Source organism: Gorilla gorilla, chromosome 11 (assembly GCF_029281585.2).
Source record: "Gorilla gorilla gorilla isolate KB3781 chromosome 11, NHGRI_mGorGor1-v2.1_pri, whole genome shotgun sequence".
NCBI classification, from domain to species: Eukaryota; Metazoa; Chordata; class Mammalia; order Primates; family Hominidae; genus Gorilla; species Gorilla gorilla.
This window is the reverse complement of record NC_073235.2, coordinates 68134079-68151497: the sequence shown is the minus strand read 5'-3', so window position 1 is coordinate 68151497 and position 17419 is coordinate 68134079. Positions and strand designations below refer to the sequence as shown.

At 39.4% G+C, this 17419-nt stretch overlaps 1 protein-coding gene across 4 annotated transcripts in view; it reads right to left on the bottom strand.

Moving 5' to 3' along the window:
• Positions 1-17419, bottom strand: part of CSRNP3 (cysteine and serine rich nuclear protein 3) — a 211980-nt gene that overhangs the window by 13393 nt on the left and 181168 nt on the right. For all 4 annotated transcript variants that reach the window (XM_063694953.1, XM_055380248.2, XM_063694954.1 and 1 more), the window contains one exon: positions 10601-10860. In XM_063694953.1, the coding sequence (XP_063551023.1) occupies positions 10601-10860 (260 nt within the window). The remainder of the gene's footprint in view (positions 1-10600; positions 10861-17419) is intronic.

The window sequence follows — 17419 nt, the reverse complement described above, 5'->3', positions numbered from 1 at the left end:
TCAGACACAGAAAGCAAGAGCTCAGGAAAGAAGAAAACAGAGAGCAAACCAAAGATACATCTCACCAGTTAGTATTTCCTTTGGGTCCTACTTTTTGGGCATGTGGAGGTGGCCTTTCTAATGGAGAGGACATCAGAGAAAGCTGGTTGAGCTAATGTATTACTCTTTTGATTTTCTCAGCTGACTTTTAACTTATTTATCCTGGCCTGAGAAATCTGTATAGCCTGTGGTCTAGTGTTGTAAAACTATATTAGCTTTGGTGATTGCTTTAATGTTTATCTCCCCTATCATACTGTGAGCATGTTGAGAGCAGAGATGACATCTGTCTTGTTTACCAGTGTATCCTCTGCACCTTGATAATTGCCAGTCCCATAGTAATTGATTAATACATTTTTAAAATGAATAAATGAATATTCTTAATCACTATGGCATATTGCCAAGCACTGTACTAGGTATGGAGTTTTATAGATGTACAACAGTTCTGCCATATAAGGAGGTTCCAGTCTGCTGGGGGAGATGACCGTGTAATAAATACGATATAATGTTGTAAGAGCACAAAATATATGTGCAAGTTATTGAAGTGGTGGGGTGGAAGAGAGAATAGACATGAAAAGGAAGGCTAGGTACAAAGTCACAAAGCAGAATTATTTACTTCCTATTCAGATTCCATAGTCTTTTTCAAAAAGAAAAACCTTCAAACCAAAAATGTGAGAACAGGCATGTCAGGAAGGATTTAAAGCAAAAGAGAGGTGAGGAGACAGTGAAAGAGGACTTCGCTGTTTTATGGAAGAATCTCCAGGCCCAGACAATTTATGTTTTGAGGCAATGAAAAAGCTTGAAGTTATGGTTGTGCAGTGTAACAGTTTTGAAGAGTCATGGAGTAAAGAATTACAAGATAATCAAAGTGAGAACAATTTTTTTAAAAAAAAGCTAGTTCTGGGCCGGGCGCGGTGGCTCACGCCTGTAATCCCAGCACTTTGGGAGGCCGAGGCGGGCGGATCACGAGGTCAGGACATCGAGACCATCCTGGCTAACACGGTGAAACCTCGTCTCTACTAAAAATACAAAAAAAAATTAGCCGGGCGTGGTAGTGGGCGCCTGTAGTCCCAGCTACTCGGGAGGCTGAGGCAGGAGAATGGCGTGAACCCGGGAGGTGGAACTTGCGGTGAGCCGAGATCGCGCCACTGCACTCCAGCCTGGGCGACAAAGCAAGACTCCGTCTCAAAAAAAAAAAAAAAAAAAAAAAAAAAAAAAAAAAAAAAAAAAGCTAGTTCTGAATAACAATATTCTAGAAAAAAATACTTAAAAAGATGGTCTCTGTACATGTGACAAAAAAGAGTAGTAATTATTAGACTATTGCCTAAGTTTACTACAGGGAATGTGTCCATTTTTCAATTAAAATTCCATGCAGAAGCTTAACATATGGAAGATAAAAGTGAGAATGAGATCTGCATCTTGGGCTTTCTGCCCTGGCCCCTAATCTCAGACCCCATGGATCACAGTTGGAAAACCAGTGCTCTAGTCCTGAAAATTTCTTTTTCCTTCCTTCCTTCCTTCCTTCCTTCTTTTTCTCTCTCTCTTTCTCTCTTTCCTTCCTTCCTTCCTTTTCTCTCTCTCTCTTTCTCTCTTTCCTTCCTTCCTTCCTTTTCTCTCTCTCTTTCTCTCTCTCTTTCCTTTCTTCCTTCCTCTCTCTCTTTCTTTCTTCCTCTCTCTCTTTCCTTCCTTCCTTTCTTCCTTCCTTCCTTTCTCTCTCTCTTTCTTTCTTCCTCTCTCTCTTTCCTTCCTTCCTTCCTTTCTCTCTTTCTTCCTCTCTCTCTTTCCTTCCTTCCTCTCTCTTTCTTCCTCTCTCTCTTTCCTCCCTTCCTTCCTTCCGTCCTTCCTTTCTCTCTCTCTTTCTTTCTTCCTCTCTCTTTCCTTCCTTCCTTCCTCTCTCTCTCTTTCTTTCTTCCTCTCTCTCTTTCCTCCCTTCCTTCCTTTCTCTCTCTCTTTCTTTCTTCCTTTCTTCCTTCCTTCCTTTCTCTCTCTTTCTTCCTCTCTCTCTTTCTTCCTCTCTCTTTCCTCCCTTCCTTCCTTCCTTTCTCTCTCTCTTTCTTTCTTCCTTTCTTCCTTCCTTCCTTTCTCTCTCTTTCTTCCTCTCTCTTTCCTCCCTTCCTTCCTTCCTTTCTCTCTCTCTTTCTTTCTTCCTCTCTTTCTTCCTTCCTTCCTTTCTCTCTCTTCCTTTCTCTCTTTCTTTCTTCCTTTCTTCCTTCCTTCCTTTCTCTCTCTTTCTTCCTCTCTCTCTTTCTTCCTCTCTCTTTCCTCCCTTCCTTCCTTCCTTTCTCTCTCTCTTTCTTTCTTCCTCTCTTTCTTCCTTCCTTCCTTTCTCTCTCTTTCTTCCTCTCTCTCTTTCTTTCCTTCCTTCCTCTTTCTTTCTTCCTCTCTCTCTTTCTTCCTCTCTCTCTTTCCTCCCTTCCTTCCTTTCTCTCTCTCTCTTTCTTTCTTCCTCTCTCTCTTTCCTTCCTTCCTTTCTCTCTCTCTCTCTTTCTTTCTTCCTCTCTCTCTTTCCTCCCTTCCTTCCTTCCTTTCTCTCTTTCTTTCTTCCTCTCTCTTTCTTCCTTCCTTCCTCTCTCTCTCTTTCTTTCTTCCTCTCTCTCTTTCCTCCCTTCCTTCCTCTCTCTTTCTTCCTCTCTCTCTTTCCTTCCTTCCTTCCTTCCTCTCTCATTCTTTCTTCCTCTCTCTCTTTGCTTCCTTCCCTCCCTCCTTCCTTCCTTCTTCTCTCTCTTTCCTTCTCTCTTTCTTTCCTTCCTTCCTTCCTTGCTTCCTTCCTTCCTTCCTTCCTTTCTCTTTCTCTCTCTCTCTCTCTCTCTCTCTCTTTCTCTTTCTTTTCCCAGAATCTCACTCTGTCACCTGGGACCCAGGCTACAGTACAATGGCACAATCATAGCTCACTGCAACCTTGAACTCCAGGGCCCAAGTTATGCTCTCATCACAACCTTCCAAGTAGCTGGGACTACAGGCACATGCAACTGCCCAGCTAAATTTTAAATTATTTTGTAGAGAAGGGGGTCTCACTATGTTGCCCAGGCTGGTCTTTAACTCCCGGCCTCCAGCAATTCTCCAGCCTCTGCCTCCCAAAGTGCTGGGATTACAGGTGCAAGCCACCCGGCCCGGCCAGAGAATTTCTTATTTTGTCTCTAAGACAAGAATATAGTTCTGAGAATTTCCCATTCGTTCACTCTGACAGAATTTCTTATGCTCTTCATGTGGAAAATGGAATGTAATCTGATTAATAAGAATATGGTTGGATATATGACTTTTTAGTTAGCTGAGCAGTAAAAATGCCTCTAAAACCAGTGATGCTCAGCCTCTTTTGTACCACCAAGGAGGCCAGGAATGAAGGATACGGCATCTATACATCCTATCAGTAGCAGTGGCGCACCCTGGCAATGTTTCTCCCTGGGGGTCTCCTTTTACTCTTGAGGATAGCTACCTTGAGAGGATATCCTAAACTTGGCCCTGTTTTGTTAAATGCAATTTTAAGTCCATAACCTGGATGAAGACCTAAAAGGCAAGCTTATCACATCTACAGATGACAAGACCAAGTTTATTGAAATTAAATGTAACAAAACTTTATTGATCACTCTCTACAGGCCATGTCTAGCACTAAAGAGGGCTTTTGCCATGGAGATGTTACAAAATTTTGATTTATATCATAATGCAGAGTTGGCTTAAAAGATCTGAGTTTTGTTTGCTTGTTTTTTGTTTAGTTTAGCTTTATTGTTTGTTTGTTTTTTGCTTACCACCAGCTTACTAAGAACAAAAAAAATTGATCACAGTCCAAAAGCCACTATATCCTTAGTGTATTCCATGGAAAGAACATCCAGAAATTGGGAGAAGATAACGTAACATATTCCTGGAGCACCATGTCCAGATCAAGTACCATATTATAAAGGAGACACAAATAGCACTGTATCCAGAGGAAGGAAACCAGGGCAACAAAGAGCCTAAAAGCCATGCCCCAGGAGGATTAGTGGAAAGAACCAAGGATATTTAATCCTGCAGAACAGAAACATATAGAGCCCATAAGTTTTCTTCAAATATTTGCATGTCCATCACCATTGCTTTCAAACAGCCAGAATTCGGAAAATAGGGAAGATTTACTCTGTGTACTTATGGGGCAGAACTCGGGTCACATGGCAGCAGGTTGCTCAATGTTAGGAAGAGCTTTCTAACAATTAAAGCTGCAAAATGAAATGCGCTATTTCAAAAAGCTGTGTGCTCTGGATCACCAGAATTGTTCAATAAGAGGCTAGAAAGCATAGGATATGTTTTTAATACAATAAATTCCTGGTTTTGTGGTATAAGTTGGACAGTGACCTAGTCTATAAGGTCTCTGGAAAACTAAAGGAAAATATGTATATCATTTGGATATTGAGTCACATCTTATAATATAGTTCTTTAGCTCATTAGCTGTTAATTGCAGGTGGCAAACTGGAACCAATTTAATTATACCCTCGAAGAACTAGGAATGTTTGGTTGTTTTGTTAGCTTATGAGAATTTCAACAACCTGAAGTCACAATAGGACCCTGGAATACATATTACCACACAGTCACCAGGAGGGATGATGAGAGTATCAACATATAAGACATAGGAAAATTTCCTCTCAAATTTTTTTCTCCTACCCTCTGATTTAGACCAACATCGCTTCTTTCAGTGGTAGCTAATAAGCCAGACGGATCTAGTAGCATGCTAGTAAATATTTAACAACTGACACTCTGGAAAAAAAAATCTAATTTGTCATGTTTGCCAAATCTCATGGTTTAAATACACCCATCATAGCTGATTTCAAGCTACCATTGGGAAGAGAAGTACACAATCCACTTTAGTGAGCAACTTTAACAAGCTGGCTCCAGCACATCACTGAATATACCCCACATTTTAATCAGGAGAATCAGTGCAATTGACTTCCCTAAATTAACAGTCCAATGGTTGTCGCAGAGAAAGAAACTAAAGATTTGATTACATATGCTTAGTTGTTCCATTTAAACTAAAACACCAACAATATTTTGAAAGAACATATTCTTAAATGTATTGCATTTGCCCAGGGCTGCAGCCCACCCTTTCAGTCTCTATCATTTTGTTTAGGTTTATTTTCTCTCTCAAAATAGGTTGTGTATGTGACAGAGCAGGTATTGAGCACATCAAAGTTTTCCATTTGATGTTAAAGTGGGCCTCCATTTGGGGATGCATTCCGGAAGCTCTGACACTAAGTATGCTGTGGCATAATCTCTACAATCTAACAGAAATTCTGTAAGGATAAGTGGAGTTCAAACATATCATGACCAGCAGGTTCTGACACATCTAATAAAGAATCAGAGTATGGGGAAATAGTTAATAACACATCCAAAAATGTTGATGATTGATATAGTTCAACTGTTTCTCAAAAGCCTCTAATCTCTTCTATCTATCAGGGCATTTAAGGCCCTTATCTGGAAGATAAATCAAAAGACTTTTGAGGAGCTACAAAGGGCAGGGCTGGAGGTGAAGTGGAGAATTATAATATCGCATTGGTAAGTCACTAAATGGGCAAAGCAGTCATAAATCTGAGATTTGGGATGAAAAAAATTTATGTAGAGTTTTTTTAAAGGTTAATCATTAAAGGAAGAGTTACCATCTGCCAACTTTTTTTTTGTTTGTTTTTTAAATGAGGGAAGGAGGGCAAGTAACAGCCACACATTACTCAAGGAACATATGACTGAAAACTTGAGAAAAGTACATAATTCTGAAAAGCAATTAGAAATGGCAGCAAGAATGAAGATAGACACTTGGATCTCAGAAATAGGAGGAACAACTTGGGTTGAAAAAATAAAAAGGCAAGCCAAAGCTGTGAAAGCTAAATTAAATTTCTTAGAACAAGGTGGTAGAATCCAGTATGATAGAACCCAGAGGCAACTGGAACACCAATGTTCTTTAAAACATACAAATGGCTGCCTAATGCATTTTACAGATACATGTGAATTGGGAATAAAGTCTAATGTAATTGTTCAACAATGTGGTGCAGATGATGAAATCTAAGCACTTAATTTGGAAAAGTGTATAGTATTAAGATGACTGCATTGATTACTGTGAAGAGTACGACATGTTTGAATGGGCTTGACAGAGAAGAAGAACTGTGCTCTGTAATTTAGAAATCTAAAGCTACTTATTTCTTCTAGAAATGCATTTTATTCAATCAGTTTTCTCTATTAGTTGTTTATAGACAATGTTTGAAAGACCAGCACCACTAACAAAAAAATACACACTTGAACTCCGCCAAATAGAATTGGATTTGTTCTACTAAGGTAATACATACATATTATTTTTTGACAGATCTAAAATCTTAACTTGATTGGAAGATGAATTACTAAATTAGGAGCAATTTTATGATCAAAACATACATTTCTGCTTTTATTTTGTTTTCAAAATAACATCTTTATTTTGTTTCCAAAATAACATCTATAGATGTACTATAATGTCTAGGAGTGTATATGCATGTATTTCTTTTTCTCATATTTCTCTATTAAAGCCCCATTATGAGAGGTGCCATTATATAAATGCGTTCTCTATTTGGAACTCAGCAAAGACACCCTGGAAAGATACAGAGGGACAGTGGAAAGAGGAACTTCTTCTTCCTGTTTTGGGGCTGTTGGTTCTCAAAGAAGTAGAAGGAAAACTATCTAGCTCTGAGTTCAATGAGTTTCCCATGGTGTACTACATGTCTCCGTAATGATGGCTTTGGAAACTGTCTGTCTTGTCAGATGCTGCCTTTCCTCACTCCTTATTCAGCGGGCAATTCACTGTCACTCACAAAGGACCAACTCAGGCCAACTCACAGTGAGCAAAGTTTGTCTTTAACAATCCTTACTTTTCTTTCTGGAATGCTTTTCCGTACCAATGACCCTTCTGCTGCCCCAGTCAAAATAATGAAATAAATTTAGCCACATTTACAAAAGGTCCCTGGTTTATGATGGTTTGGCTTTTCATGAGTTTATGATGGTGCAAAAGCAATACACATTCAGTAGAAACTAGGCTTTGAATTTTGAATTTTGATCTTTTGCTGGGCTAGCAATATCCTTGCGTGATACAGGGTATTGGGACAGCTCTGTCAGCCATGCAATCATGAGGATGAACAACTGCTACCCTATGGCAAACTGTGTGGCCAGATGATCTTCCTCTCCGATAGGCCAATGTAAGTGTTCTGAGCATGTTTAAGGTGGGCTAGGTTAAGCCATAATGTTCAGTACGTTAGGTGTATTAAATGCATTTTTCAACTTAATGATATTTTACATTTATGATGGGTTTATCAGGAGATAATTCCACTGCAAATTGAGGGGCATCTATATTTTGTTACTTACACCAGAGGTGTTTATATTTCAATCAAATACCACATTAAAAGTCAAATTTCAAGTATCATAGTGAAATTTTTGAATAGCTATGTTTTGGGATAGCTGGCTTTGGATAGCTAAACCATAGTCAATAATATTTTACAAATAATAAAAGTTCATATACTAGAGGAATTACAATGAAAATATACACAAGTTTTTCTCCATTAATTCTCCTCAGAGTTTTAAAAAGCTGGTTCATATTGCTGTGATCTTTTAGCTTTGTGTGACATGCGTTTCTGAATACTTTAAGCACAGTGAGGTTAAGATTGGATCACCTCAAAATGTCATTATCTTTTAGGTTGGCATTTATTTGGAAGTAGTGATGATAACCAAATGCCTTTTGTTTACATTTCACCAAAGGGGGAAACTGTGTTTTCAATTACCAATAACAAACTGATACCTGACACTAGCTCAGATGACTGCCTCTCCAACATCCAACATTAAGCAGAATTTTAAAAAACAAATTAGTAACAGAGTGGTCTTTTGACTCCTTCTTTTCTCATCCAGCTTATTTAAAAAATGTATGGAAGTAGCTGGATACAAATTATAGTACATAGCACATGGGAGAAGGTTGCTGTAGGTTTGTGACTTCCCCTTACATTCATCACATGTATCACGTGTCTCGGAGTTCACCACAATAAATCTTTTGGTTCTCAGACAGCATGTCATTCCTCCAGCTGTTAAAAACCACTGCACACAGTACCAAACCCCAGAGAGGATGACTCCCCAAAGGTACAAAGACTGTCTTTCTCAATGCCTATAGGAGCTAATCAATTAACTTAAGAATAGGAAGTAATAAGATGATAATAGAATCCATTTTCTATTTGGATGAGCCAACTTAACATCTCTGTGCTTCTTTTATTTCTCAGTTGTAAACATGTTCTAATAATTTACCTATTCCACTGGGTCTTCCTGAGGATTACATTAAATCATGTTCATAAAGTACCTGGCAAATAAAATCACTTAATTGGCAGCCATTACTATTGTGCTATCAATACTTGAATTTGGAGAACGACTTCACTCTTTGGGTAGAGGGTAGAGTTGGTTTGCTGTGGGTGACAAAGGCAGAGTGTGGATTTCAGAAGAGAAGCAAATCTGAGAATTTTTACTAAATTAAGCTACATGCAGAGCAAGCATAAAAAACAACAACAATAATAGAGGATTGCTACTGACAAAACTTTTAATGAGACCCGAGACTTTCAGTGAAACCTGCCAAAAATACTGCCAAAGTAAGAGACATGCTCTAAGCTAGCTTGTATCCAGCTTAATTTAAGTGACTGCTTTGCCATGAAATTGGGAACATGGCACATACATACATTGCAAAGTACACGAAAACAAGATGTTTTGAAACACACATCACACCCCTGCTGACTGACTTTATTCTGAAAACTAAAAGTAATGCTAACCCAGCTGTGCTTATGGTGCTTCAGGTATTTAACAAACGACCATTTATGTTAAGTACCCTGGATTACCTAAGAAAGATTTTCGTTGTCATTAAATAATGATGGAAAAATATTTCCTATCAATTGATAAGGTGATAATCCAACGGAAGAGTGTCTTTAGTTGACAAAAGATGTTTTCAGTGTCGTATTTCTCTCCATTTAATCTCTAAAGTGGCACAAAAATAAGTTTCTCCACTTGAATACCTTCCTGACATCTCTTGGTAACTCAAAAGCCCCTCAAACTCAGTATGTCCAAAAATGATCTCACTATCCACATCCCACCCCCAGCCTGTCCCCTTCCTGTGTTCCTTGTCATAGCAAAACAGTATTATCACCTACAACCCATTCAGTTTTGCAAGCCAGAAATTTAGGGGTCATTCCTGACAATCTCCTTCTCTTCCTCCTAAATCCAACCTGTCATTAAGCACTGTTGATTTTGTTTGCTAAATTTCTCCCTCTATTCATCTCTCTCCAACTCCCCTACCATCATCAGTCTAATATAACCTACTGTCACCTCTCTCCCTGACTGTGGTAACAGCCTTCTAACTGGTCTAACTTCATATATTCCATCCCGTCTCAACACCACTTACCCTACCCATAACTTTTTCTCCCACCATTTCATGAGCTGGATCATATTCTGCCACTCCAACTCAGCTTAAAACTCTTGATGACTTTTGATGGCCTTAGGAAGAAGAGGAAAAAATACCTTAATATGGTTTACAAAGCCTCATTCCTGCCTCCTTCACGTTACTTCATTCTTCTTGCCTCTGCTCCAGCCACACAAGCCATTGTGGACTCACTGTGTTCCCTACTGGCACAAGGTAGCTGATATGGTTTGGCTGTGTCCTCACCCAAATCTCATCTTGAATTGTAACTCCCATAATTCCCATGTGTTGTGGCAGGGACCCAGTGGGGGATAATTGAATCATGGGGGCGGTTCCCCCATAGCGTTCTCATGGTAGTGATAAGTCTCATGAGATCTGATGGTTTTATAAGGAGTTTCCTTTTTCACTTGGCTCTCACTTTCCCTCTTGCTGCCGCCATGTAATAAGTGCCTTTTGGCCTCCGCCATGATTGTGAGGCCTCCCCAGCCATATGGAACTGAGTTCATTAAATCTCCTTTTCTTTATAAATTACCTAGTTCCGGGTGTGTCTTTACCAGCAGCGTGAAAACTGCTGCTACAGTAGTCTGCTGCTACAGACTAATACAGTAGCTCTGGCTTTTCCTGATATCTGAAATGCTCTTGCCAATCCTCTTTGCCTAGTCACCTCTTCAGATTTTCATTTCACTTCCTTGAGAAAGCTTTCCTTGACCTCCTTGACCACATCAATTCCCTATTATAAACTTTCATAATACCTTGCAACTCTTCTACATTGCACTCAATGAAGTTGTGCTTTTATTTTGTTTAGCACTTTTATTAATATTTTTCTTTTCTACTATTCTATAAGTTCCTATATAGAGAGGACCACATCTATTTTTGGTCTCCTACTAGCCCTAGCCCAAGCACAGGGCATATGATCTCACAATATTCAATAGTAAATATTGGTGGAATGAATGAATAAATGATGTCAGGTAAGTTTCCCACATTGCTTTTAGCAAATAGACTATATTGTTTTACTTTAAAAAAATGTCAGCAAGCAGTCTGTTATGGAAAATGCCCAGTTTGTTTCGTGATTATAAATATGAAAACGGTTAACTCAATCAAATTGCTGTAAGGATATGAGACTTTGCAGAAAATGAGTTTGTTTTTTACCTTTAGTTTTAAGGAGTTCAGCTTTTCCTCCCTAAGGTGTTCTCTCAACATCTCCCGGTGGAGCCTCTCCTGCTCCCTTGCAAACTCGCCAAGAGTGTACTGGCGCACGCTGTTATGGCGGCTGGACATCCCCAGGGTGCTTCCCCCTTGACTGGGCACACTTGTGAAGCCTTGCCTCCTGGTGAAGTAGTACACGGTGACACAACTAAAATGTACATTCTTTGTCCTCAGTCGTTTCTCCCTTTTGAGAATGGAGGAAGCTGAAAGAGAAAGAAACAATCCTGTGAACACTTGGGGCAGCAGTTTTCAGACAAGGCCAAGAAAATGCCATTTGGTGATCTTGAATCTATCTGTGGCCAACCCTTGTTGGCCAGGGCACTCTAAAACTGTTATATCCCAGAGTTGGCATAGAGTTCTAATTTTCTTTCTTAAATTTTCTTCTAGCTGCAGCAGAGTAGACTTCTTTTAAGTATAATGGTAGTCTGTGCTTTTAAGTATAATGATAATCTAAGCAAACTTTCAGGAAAGTTGTCAATAGTCTGTGAATCTGTGGCAGCATTTACAGTAGTCCCCCCTTATCTTTAGAGGATATGTTCTCAGACTTCCCGTGGATGCCTGAAATCACGGACAGTATTGAGCCCTGTATATACTATGTTTTTTCCTATACATACCTACCTAAGATAAGGCACAGTAAGAAATTAATTACAACAGCTAATAGTAAAATAAAGCAATTATAATAATATATGAACATCACTACTCTTGTGCTTTGGGGCCATTATTAGGTAAAATAAGGGTTCCTTGAACATAAGCACTGGGATACCCATGGCAGTTGATCTGATAACCGAGATGGCTACTATGTAACTAATGGGCCAGTAGCATAGACAGCACTGATGTGCTGGACAAAGAGAAGATTCAAATCCTTGGGGAATGGGAATGGGACAGTGTGAGATTTCATCACACTACTCCCAACAGCCTGCAATTTAAAACTAAAAATGGTTTATTTCAGGATATTTTCATTTAATATTTTTGGATTGTGCTTGACCACAGATAACTGAAACTGGGGAAATCAAAACTGCAGATAACCAGGGACAACTATAATTTCTCATTTCCTCTAATCCTTTGAACTTTGGTTTTATGACTTTCACAGGAGTTGTATTATACTATAATCAAAAAAGACACATAGTACAAACTCTCATACCTTGGATCTTATTTCTATGTGGAGGGTGTTTGACATTAAAACAAATGTCAACAAATTTTAGAAAATTTCAAAAAGCAATAAAAACACACACAAAAAGGCTCACTGGCACTATTTAGATATTTTATCAATCTAAATCTAATAAAACTTTCATTTGAAAAGACCAGTGTTCTCATTAAATAGCATTATGAACAATGGGATTCTAATGCAAGTATACACTGGGACAAATGAAATTGCCTGAGATATATCAGAACTACTTTTTCTTCTTCTTATTTTTTTAATTGACAAATAAAAATTATATATATTTATGATGCCCAGCGTGATGCTTTGATATATGTATGTATTGTGAAACTGCTCAATCAAACTAATTAACATATCAATTATCTCACATATTGATTTTTTTGTGGTAATGATGGGAGCCTTTATTATTAGTTAAAGGAACATCAAGATGCACAGAGAATCCAGGAGATGTAGACACTGACTGTAGTTGAGAAGAAGAGGGCCACACTTTGTAAACATGGCCTCTTGAAATTAGAAGACATGGTAGAATCATCTGGTTCAGCCCCTTCATTTTACATTGAAGTAACCCAGGTCTGTAGAATTTGAGTGACTTTTTTTGATGTAGACTGTTAGTGAGACAGGTAAGCCTAAACCTAAAAGCTCCTAATTCGCTGCCAAATTATACGATCCACCCCCACTGGGGAAGGAAGGACATGCTTAGTTGAGAAGAAAGAATCATGCTATTATTTTGCTAGCTGAGGATTTCTTCTCAGTTCATTATTTTTTTCCTATCTGCTTTTCTATTAGGGGTTGAATTTTGTCCCTCTCCACCAAATACGCTAAAGTCCTAATCCCGAGTACCTCGGAATGTAGTCTCTTTTGGAAATAGGGACTTTACAGAAGTAAACAAATTAAAATGAGGTCACTAGGGTGGGCCCTTATCCAAGATGACTGGTGTGTTTATAAAAGTTAAAATTTGGACACAGACATGCGTAGAGGGAAGATGATGTGAAGAGACACAGAAAGAACACCGTGTGAAGACTGACATGGAGATGGAGATTCTCCACCACAAGCCAAGAATGTCGGGGGCTACCAGAAACTGAAATGTGCAAGGAAAGATCCTTTCCCAAAGGTTTCAGAGGGAGCCCGGCCCTGCCAACACCTTGGTCATCTAGCCTTCTGAACTGTGAGCAGTTTTTGCTGTTGTAAGTCATCTTGTTTGTCGTCATTTTTATGGCAGCCCAAGGAAACTGATACAAGTGCTCAAGCAGAAAAATGAACAGAAGAAAGTGAACTGAGAAGAAATCCTCTGATGGCAAAATGCTATACTTTAACATTTATGGAGTGTTTCCCATGTGCTGTACTATGCGGGGAACTTTACATGAATTATCTCATTTTATCCTTAGAACTCCCTGGTTGATATTACTCATGTCCCAATTGTTAGGAAATCAAATTATCAAAGGTTAAAAAACATGGCCAAGGTCCTATAACTAATGAAAAAACTGGGATCTGTTATTCAGAGCACACTCTTTTCGCTACCATATTTCAGCATACAGCTGAGGCCACACTAAGGGAGGTGAGCAAGGCTGAGATTTGGCATCATACTACCTCTGGAAGATGTCAGCTGCTACTGGTTTCAAGATGATTTTGATTTGGAAGGCTGTGTAAGCAATGAAAAAAATTGACTCTAATTGGATTTAGGTAAGAATCTTCTTCCAAGGAGGTTCAAGCTCCTTTGTCTCATTTTTCCCCCATGAAACATTCAAGCCAAATATATAGAGGCTGCTATGATTAATATCATGTTATGGATTTGTTTAATCAGTAAGTATAAATTGAGAGCCTACTATGTGCTCTCCACTTTCTAGATGATTGGGATACATCAGTTAAAAACACAGATGATTCCGGGTGAGGCTCACGCCTGTAATCCCAACACTTTGGGAGGCCAAGACAGGAGGATCACCTGAGGTCAGAAATTCGAGACCATCCTGGCTAACACGGTGAAATCCTGTCTCTATTAAAAATACAAAAAGTAACCAGGCAGGGTGGCTCATGCTTGCAATCCCAGCTACTCAGCAGGCTGAGGCAGGAGAATTGCTGGAACCTGAGAGGTGGAGGTTGCAGTGAGCCGAAATCACACCACTGCACTCCAGCCTGGGCAACAGAGAGACACTGCATCTCAAAAAATAAAAAGAATAAATAAATTAAAAAATAAATACACAGATGATGATCCCTGCCTGTGTGGAGCTTCCATTCCAGTGATGAGAAACTCTGACACGAAGAGACTCAGAAGATTAGAGAGTAAGAGAATTATGACCTTAGCACAGAAATTCGGCTTTCCCAACTTTCCTCTTCTCCATTGTTTTACTTCTCCAGAAGATATTGCCAGAAAGTGAATGCTTTCCAACTTGTGCATAATTTTCCATTTATTTATGTATATATTTATTGTAACACACCTGTACTCCAGGCAGTAAAGAAAACTTTCAACTTTGATTTAAAAGTTCTGATCCGTTTCATAACCATATGTTTAAATCATCTCAAAACAAGGAAGAATTTGTCAAAATGTAAAAGATCACCAGAGAAGGCAAATTTAACAATCTGCCCAGTAATCTGCTATCAAATCTGACAACCTCATACATCACCCCTTACAGCAGGCTAGAGCTTCTGGTTTTGTGATGATAACTTTCTATCTTTTTTGCTCTTGATATCATAAAAATGATGCCCTAAAGGCATTATAGTTCAAGGCCATAAATTTATAGATAAGGAAAAAGGTTTGAATGTACTCATTTAAAATCATTATTATACACACCTCTGGTAATTTTTTTTTTTTTTTTTTTTTTTTTTTGTGATAGAGCTTCACTCTTGTTGCCCAGACTGGAGTGCAGTGGCGTGATCTCGGTTCACTGCAACGTCTGCCTCCTGGGTTCAAATGATTCTCCTTCCTCAGCCTCCAGAGTAGCTGGGATTACAGGTATCTGCCATCAGGCCCAGCTAATTTTTGTATTTTTAGTAAAGACAGGGTTTCATCACGTTGGCCAGGCTGTTCTCAAACTCCTGACCTCAGGTGATCCACCCACCTCGGCCTCCCGAAGTTCTGGGATTATAGGTGTGAGCCACTGTGCCCAGCCACCTCTGGTAATTTTAGTACTTACTTTTTCGACAATTGGTGGCACTCTCAACAAATTTCCTTTCTAAATCTATTTAGATCTCCACCTGCAGTTTGAGATTATAAGAATTCTTCACCCTTCTGGATGAATGTATTGCACCTTGCTTTCTCAGAAAAGCCAAATTACCTTTTCCCTAAAAGCTAGAATTTGGAAGTGATTTTCTTTTTTTTTTTTCTAATTATACTTTAAGTTTTAGGGTACATGTGCACATTGTGCAGGTTAGTTACATATGTATACATGGGCCATGCTGGTGTGCTGCACCCACTAACTCGTCATCTAGCATTAGGTATATCTCCCAACGCTATCCCTCCCCCCTCCCCCCACCCCACAACAGTCCCCAGAGTGTGATATTCCCCTTCCTGTGTCCATGTGATCTCATTGTTCAATTCCCACCTATGAGTGAGAATATGCGGTGTTTGGTTTTTTGTTCTTGCGATAGTTTACTGAGAATGATGATTTCCAATTTCATCCATGTCTCTACAAAGGACATGAACTCATCATTTTTTATGGCTGCATAGTATTCCATGGTGTATATGTGCCACATTTTCTTAATCCAGTCTATCATTGTTGGACATTTGGGTTGGTTCCAAGTCTTTGCTATTGTGAATAATGCCGCAATAAACATACATGTGCATGTGTCTTTATAGCAGCATGATTTATAGTCCTTTGGGTATATACCCAGTAATGGGATGGCTGGGTCAAATGGTATTTCTAGTTCTAGATCCCTGAGGAATTGCCACACTGACTTCCACAATGGTTGAACTAGTTTACAGTCCCACCAACAGTGTAAAAGTGTTCCTATTTCTCCACATCCTCTCCAGCACCTGTTGTTTCCTGACTTTTTAATGATTGCCATTCTAACTGGTGTGAGATAGTATCTCACTGTGGTTTTGATTTGCATTTCTCTGATGGCCAGTGATGGTGAGCATTTTTTCATGTGTTTTTTGGCTGCATAAATGTCTTCTTTTGAGAAGTGTCTGTTCATGTCCTTTGCCCACTTTTTGATGGGGTTGTTTGTTTCTTTCTTGTAAATTTGTTTGAGTTCATTGTAGATTCTGGATATTAGCCCTTTGTCAGATGAGTAGGTTGCGAAAATTTTCTCCCATTAAAGACTTAAACGTTAGACCTAAAACCATAAAAACCCTAGAAGAAAACCTAGGCAATACCGTTCAGGACATAGGCATGGGCAAGGACTTCATGTCCAAAACACCAAAAGCAATGGCAACAAAAGACAAAATTGACAAATGGGATCTAATTAAACTAAAGAGCTTCTGCACAGCAAAAGAAACTACCATCAGAGTGAACAGGCAACCTACAAAATGGAAGTGATTTTCTAAGGCCTTGAAGACGACAATAGTGTCAGGGAGCAGAAGGCCTTCAGCTGGGACCCTGGCAGTGCTGACACTATCAAACGAATTAGGAATAGTGCTTCCTCCTATCTATTAGGGTTCATAATTCAAACATGTGTTTGTGTTTACTTTAGCATTTGCATATTATACATAACATTGTGAGAACAATGATTCAAAAGCCTATGGAATCTATTTAAAAGGAAGTCTTCAAAATACTACAAGATCAGCCTTATAGGGGATATTATAAGTGTGGCTTTCCTGAAGTTAAGAGCCACCCAAGTCTCTCTTCTGATGATTGAATCAGAGGACTAACATGAGCCTTTATGGGCTATCTCCTGCCTCCAGGCCTTAATTTGACTAACATCACAAAATGAAGTCATAAAAAAGAGTCTCTGCCCTTTGAGCCTGGGAGAAGCAGACTAAATTCACTCAGCACATCTGCTGTAGGGAATCTGAAACCTCCCTGATATACCTACCTAGTAATTTGTGCCCTTTCCAAGAAGACTAAGCTCTACTTTGTGTCTCTACAGAGTTCAGTATTGGCTTTACTATAGCAAGGTCAAGAGCAAGAAAAGGAGGGAGGAGAATGTGACTTTCATGAGAGCTTTGAAAATTAATTAGTCTGTTTTTGGCCAGCGCGGTGGCTCACGCCTGTAATCTCAGCATTTTGGGAGGCTGAGGCAGGTGGATCCCTTGAGCTCAGCAGTTTGAGACCAGCCTGAGCAACACGGTGAAACCCCATCTCTGCCAAAAATACAAAAACTTAGCCGAGTGTGGTGGTGTGTGCCTGTAGTCCCAGCTAGTCGGGAGGCTGAGGCACAATCATCACTTGAGCCCAGGAAGCAGAGGTTGTGGGGAGCTGAGATTACACTACTGCACTCCGGTCTGGGTGACAGAGTGAGACTCCAGTTTAAATAAACAAATGAATAAAAATAATTAGTCTGTTTTCATACTTGATACCATTTTTTTTTTTTTTTTGAGATGGAGTCTTGCTCTGTTACCAGGCTGGAGTGCAGTGGTGCGATCTCAACTCACTGCAACCTCTGCCTCCTGGGTTCAAGCAATTCCCCTGCCTCAGCCTCCCGAGTAGCTGGGACTACAGGTGCACACC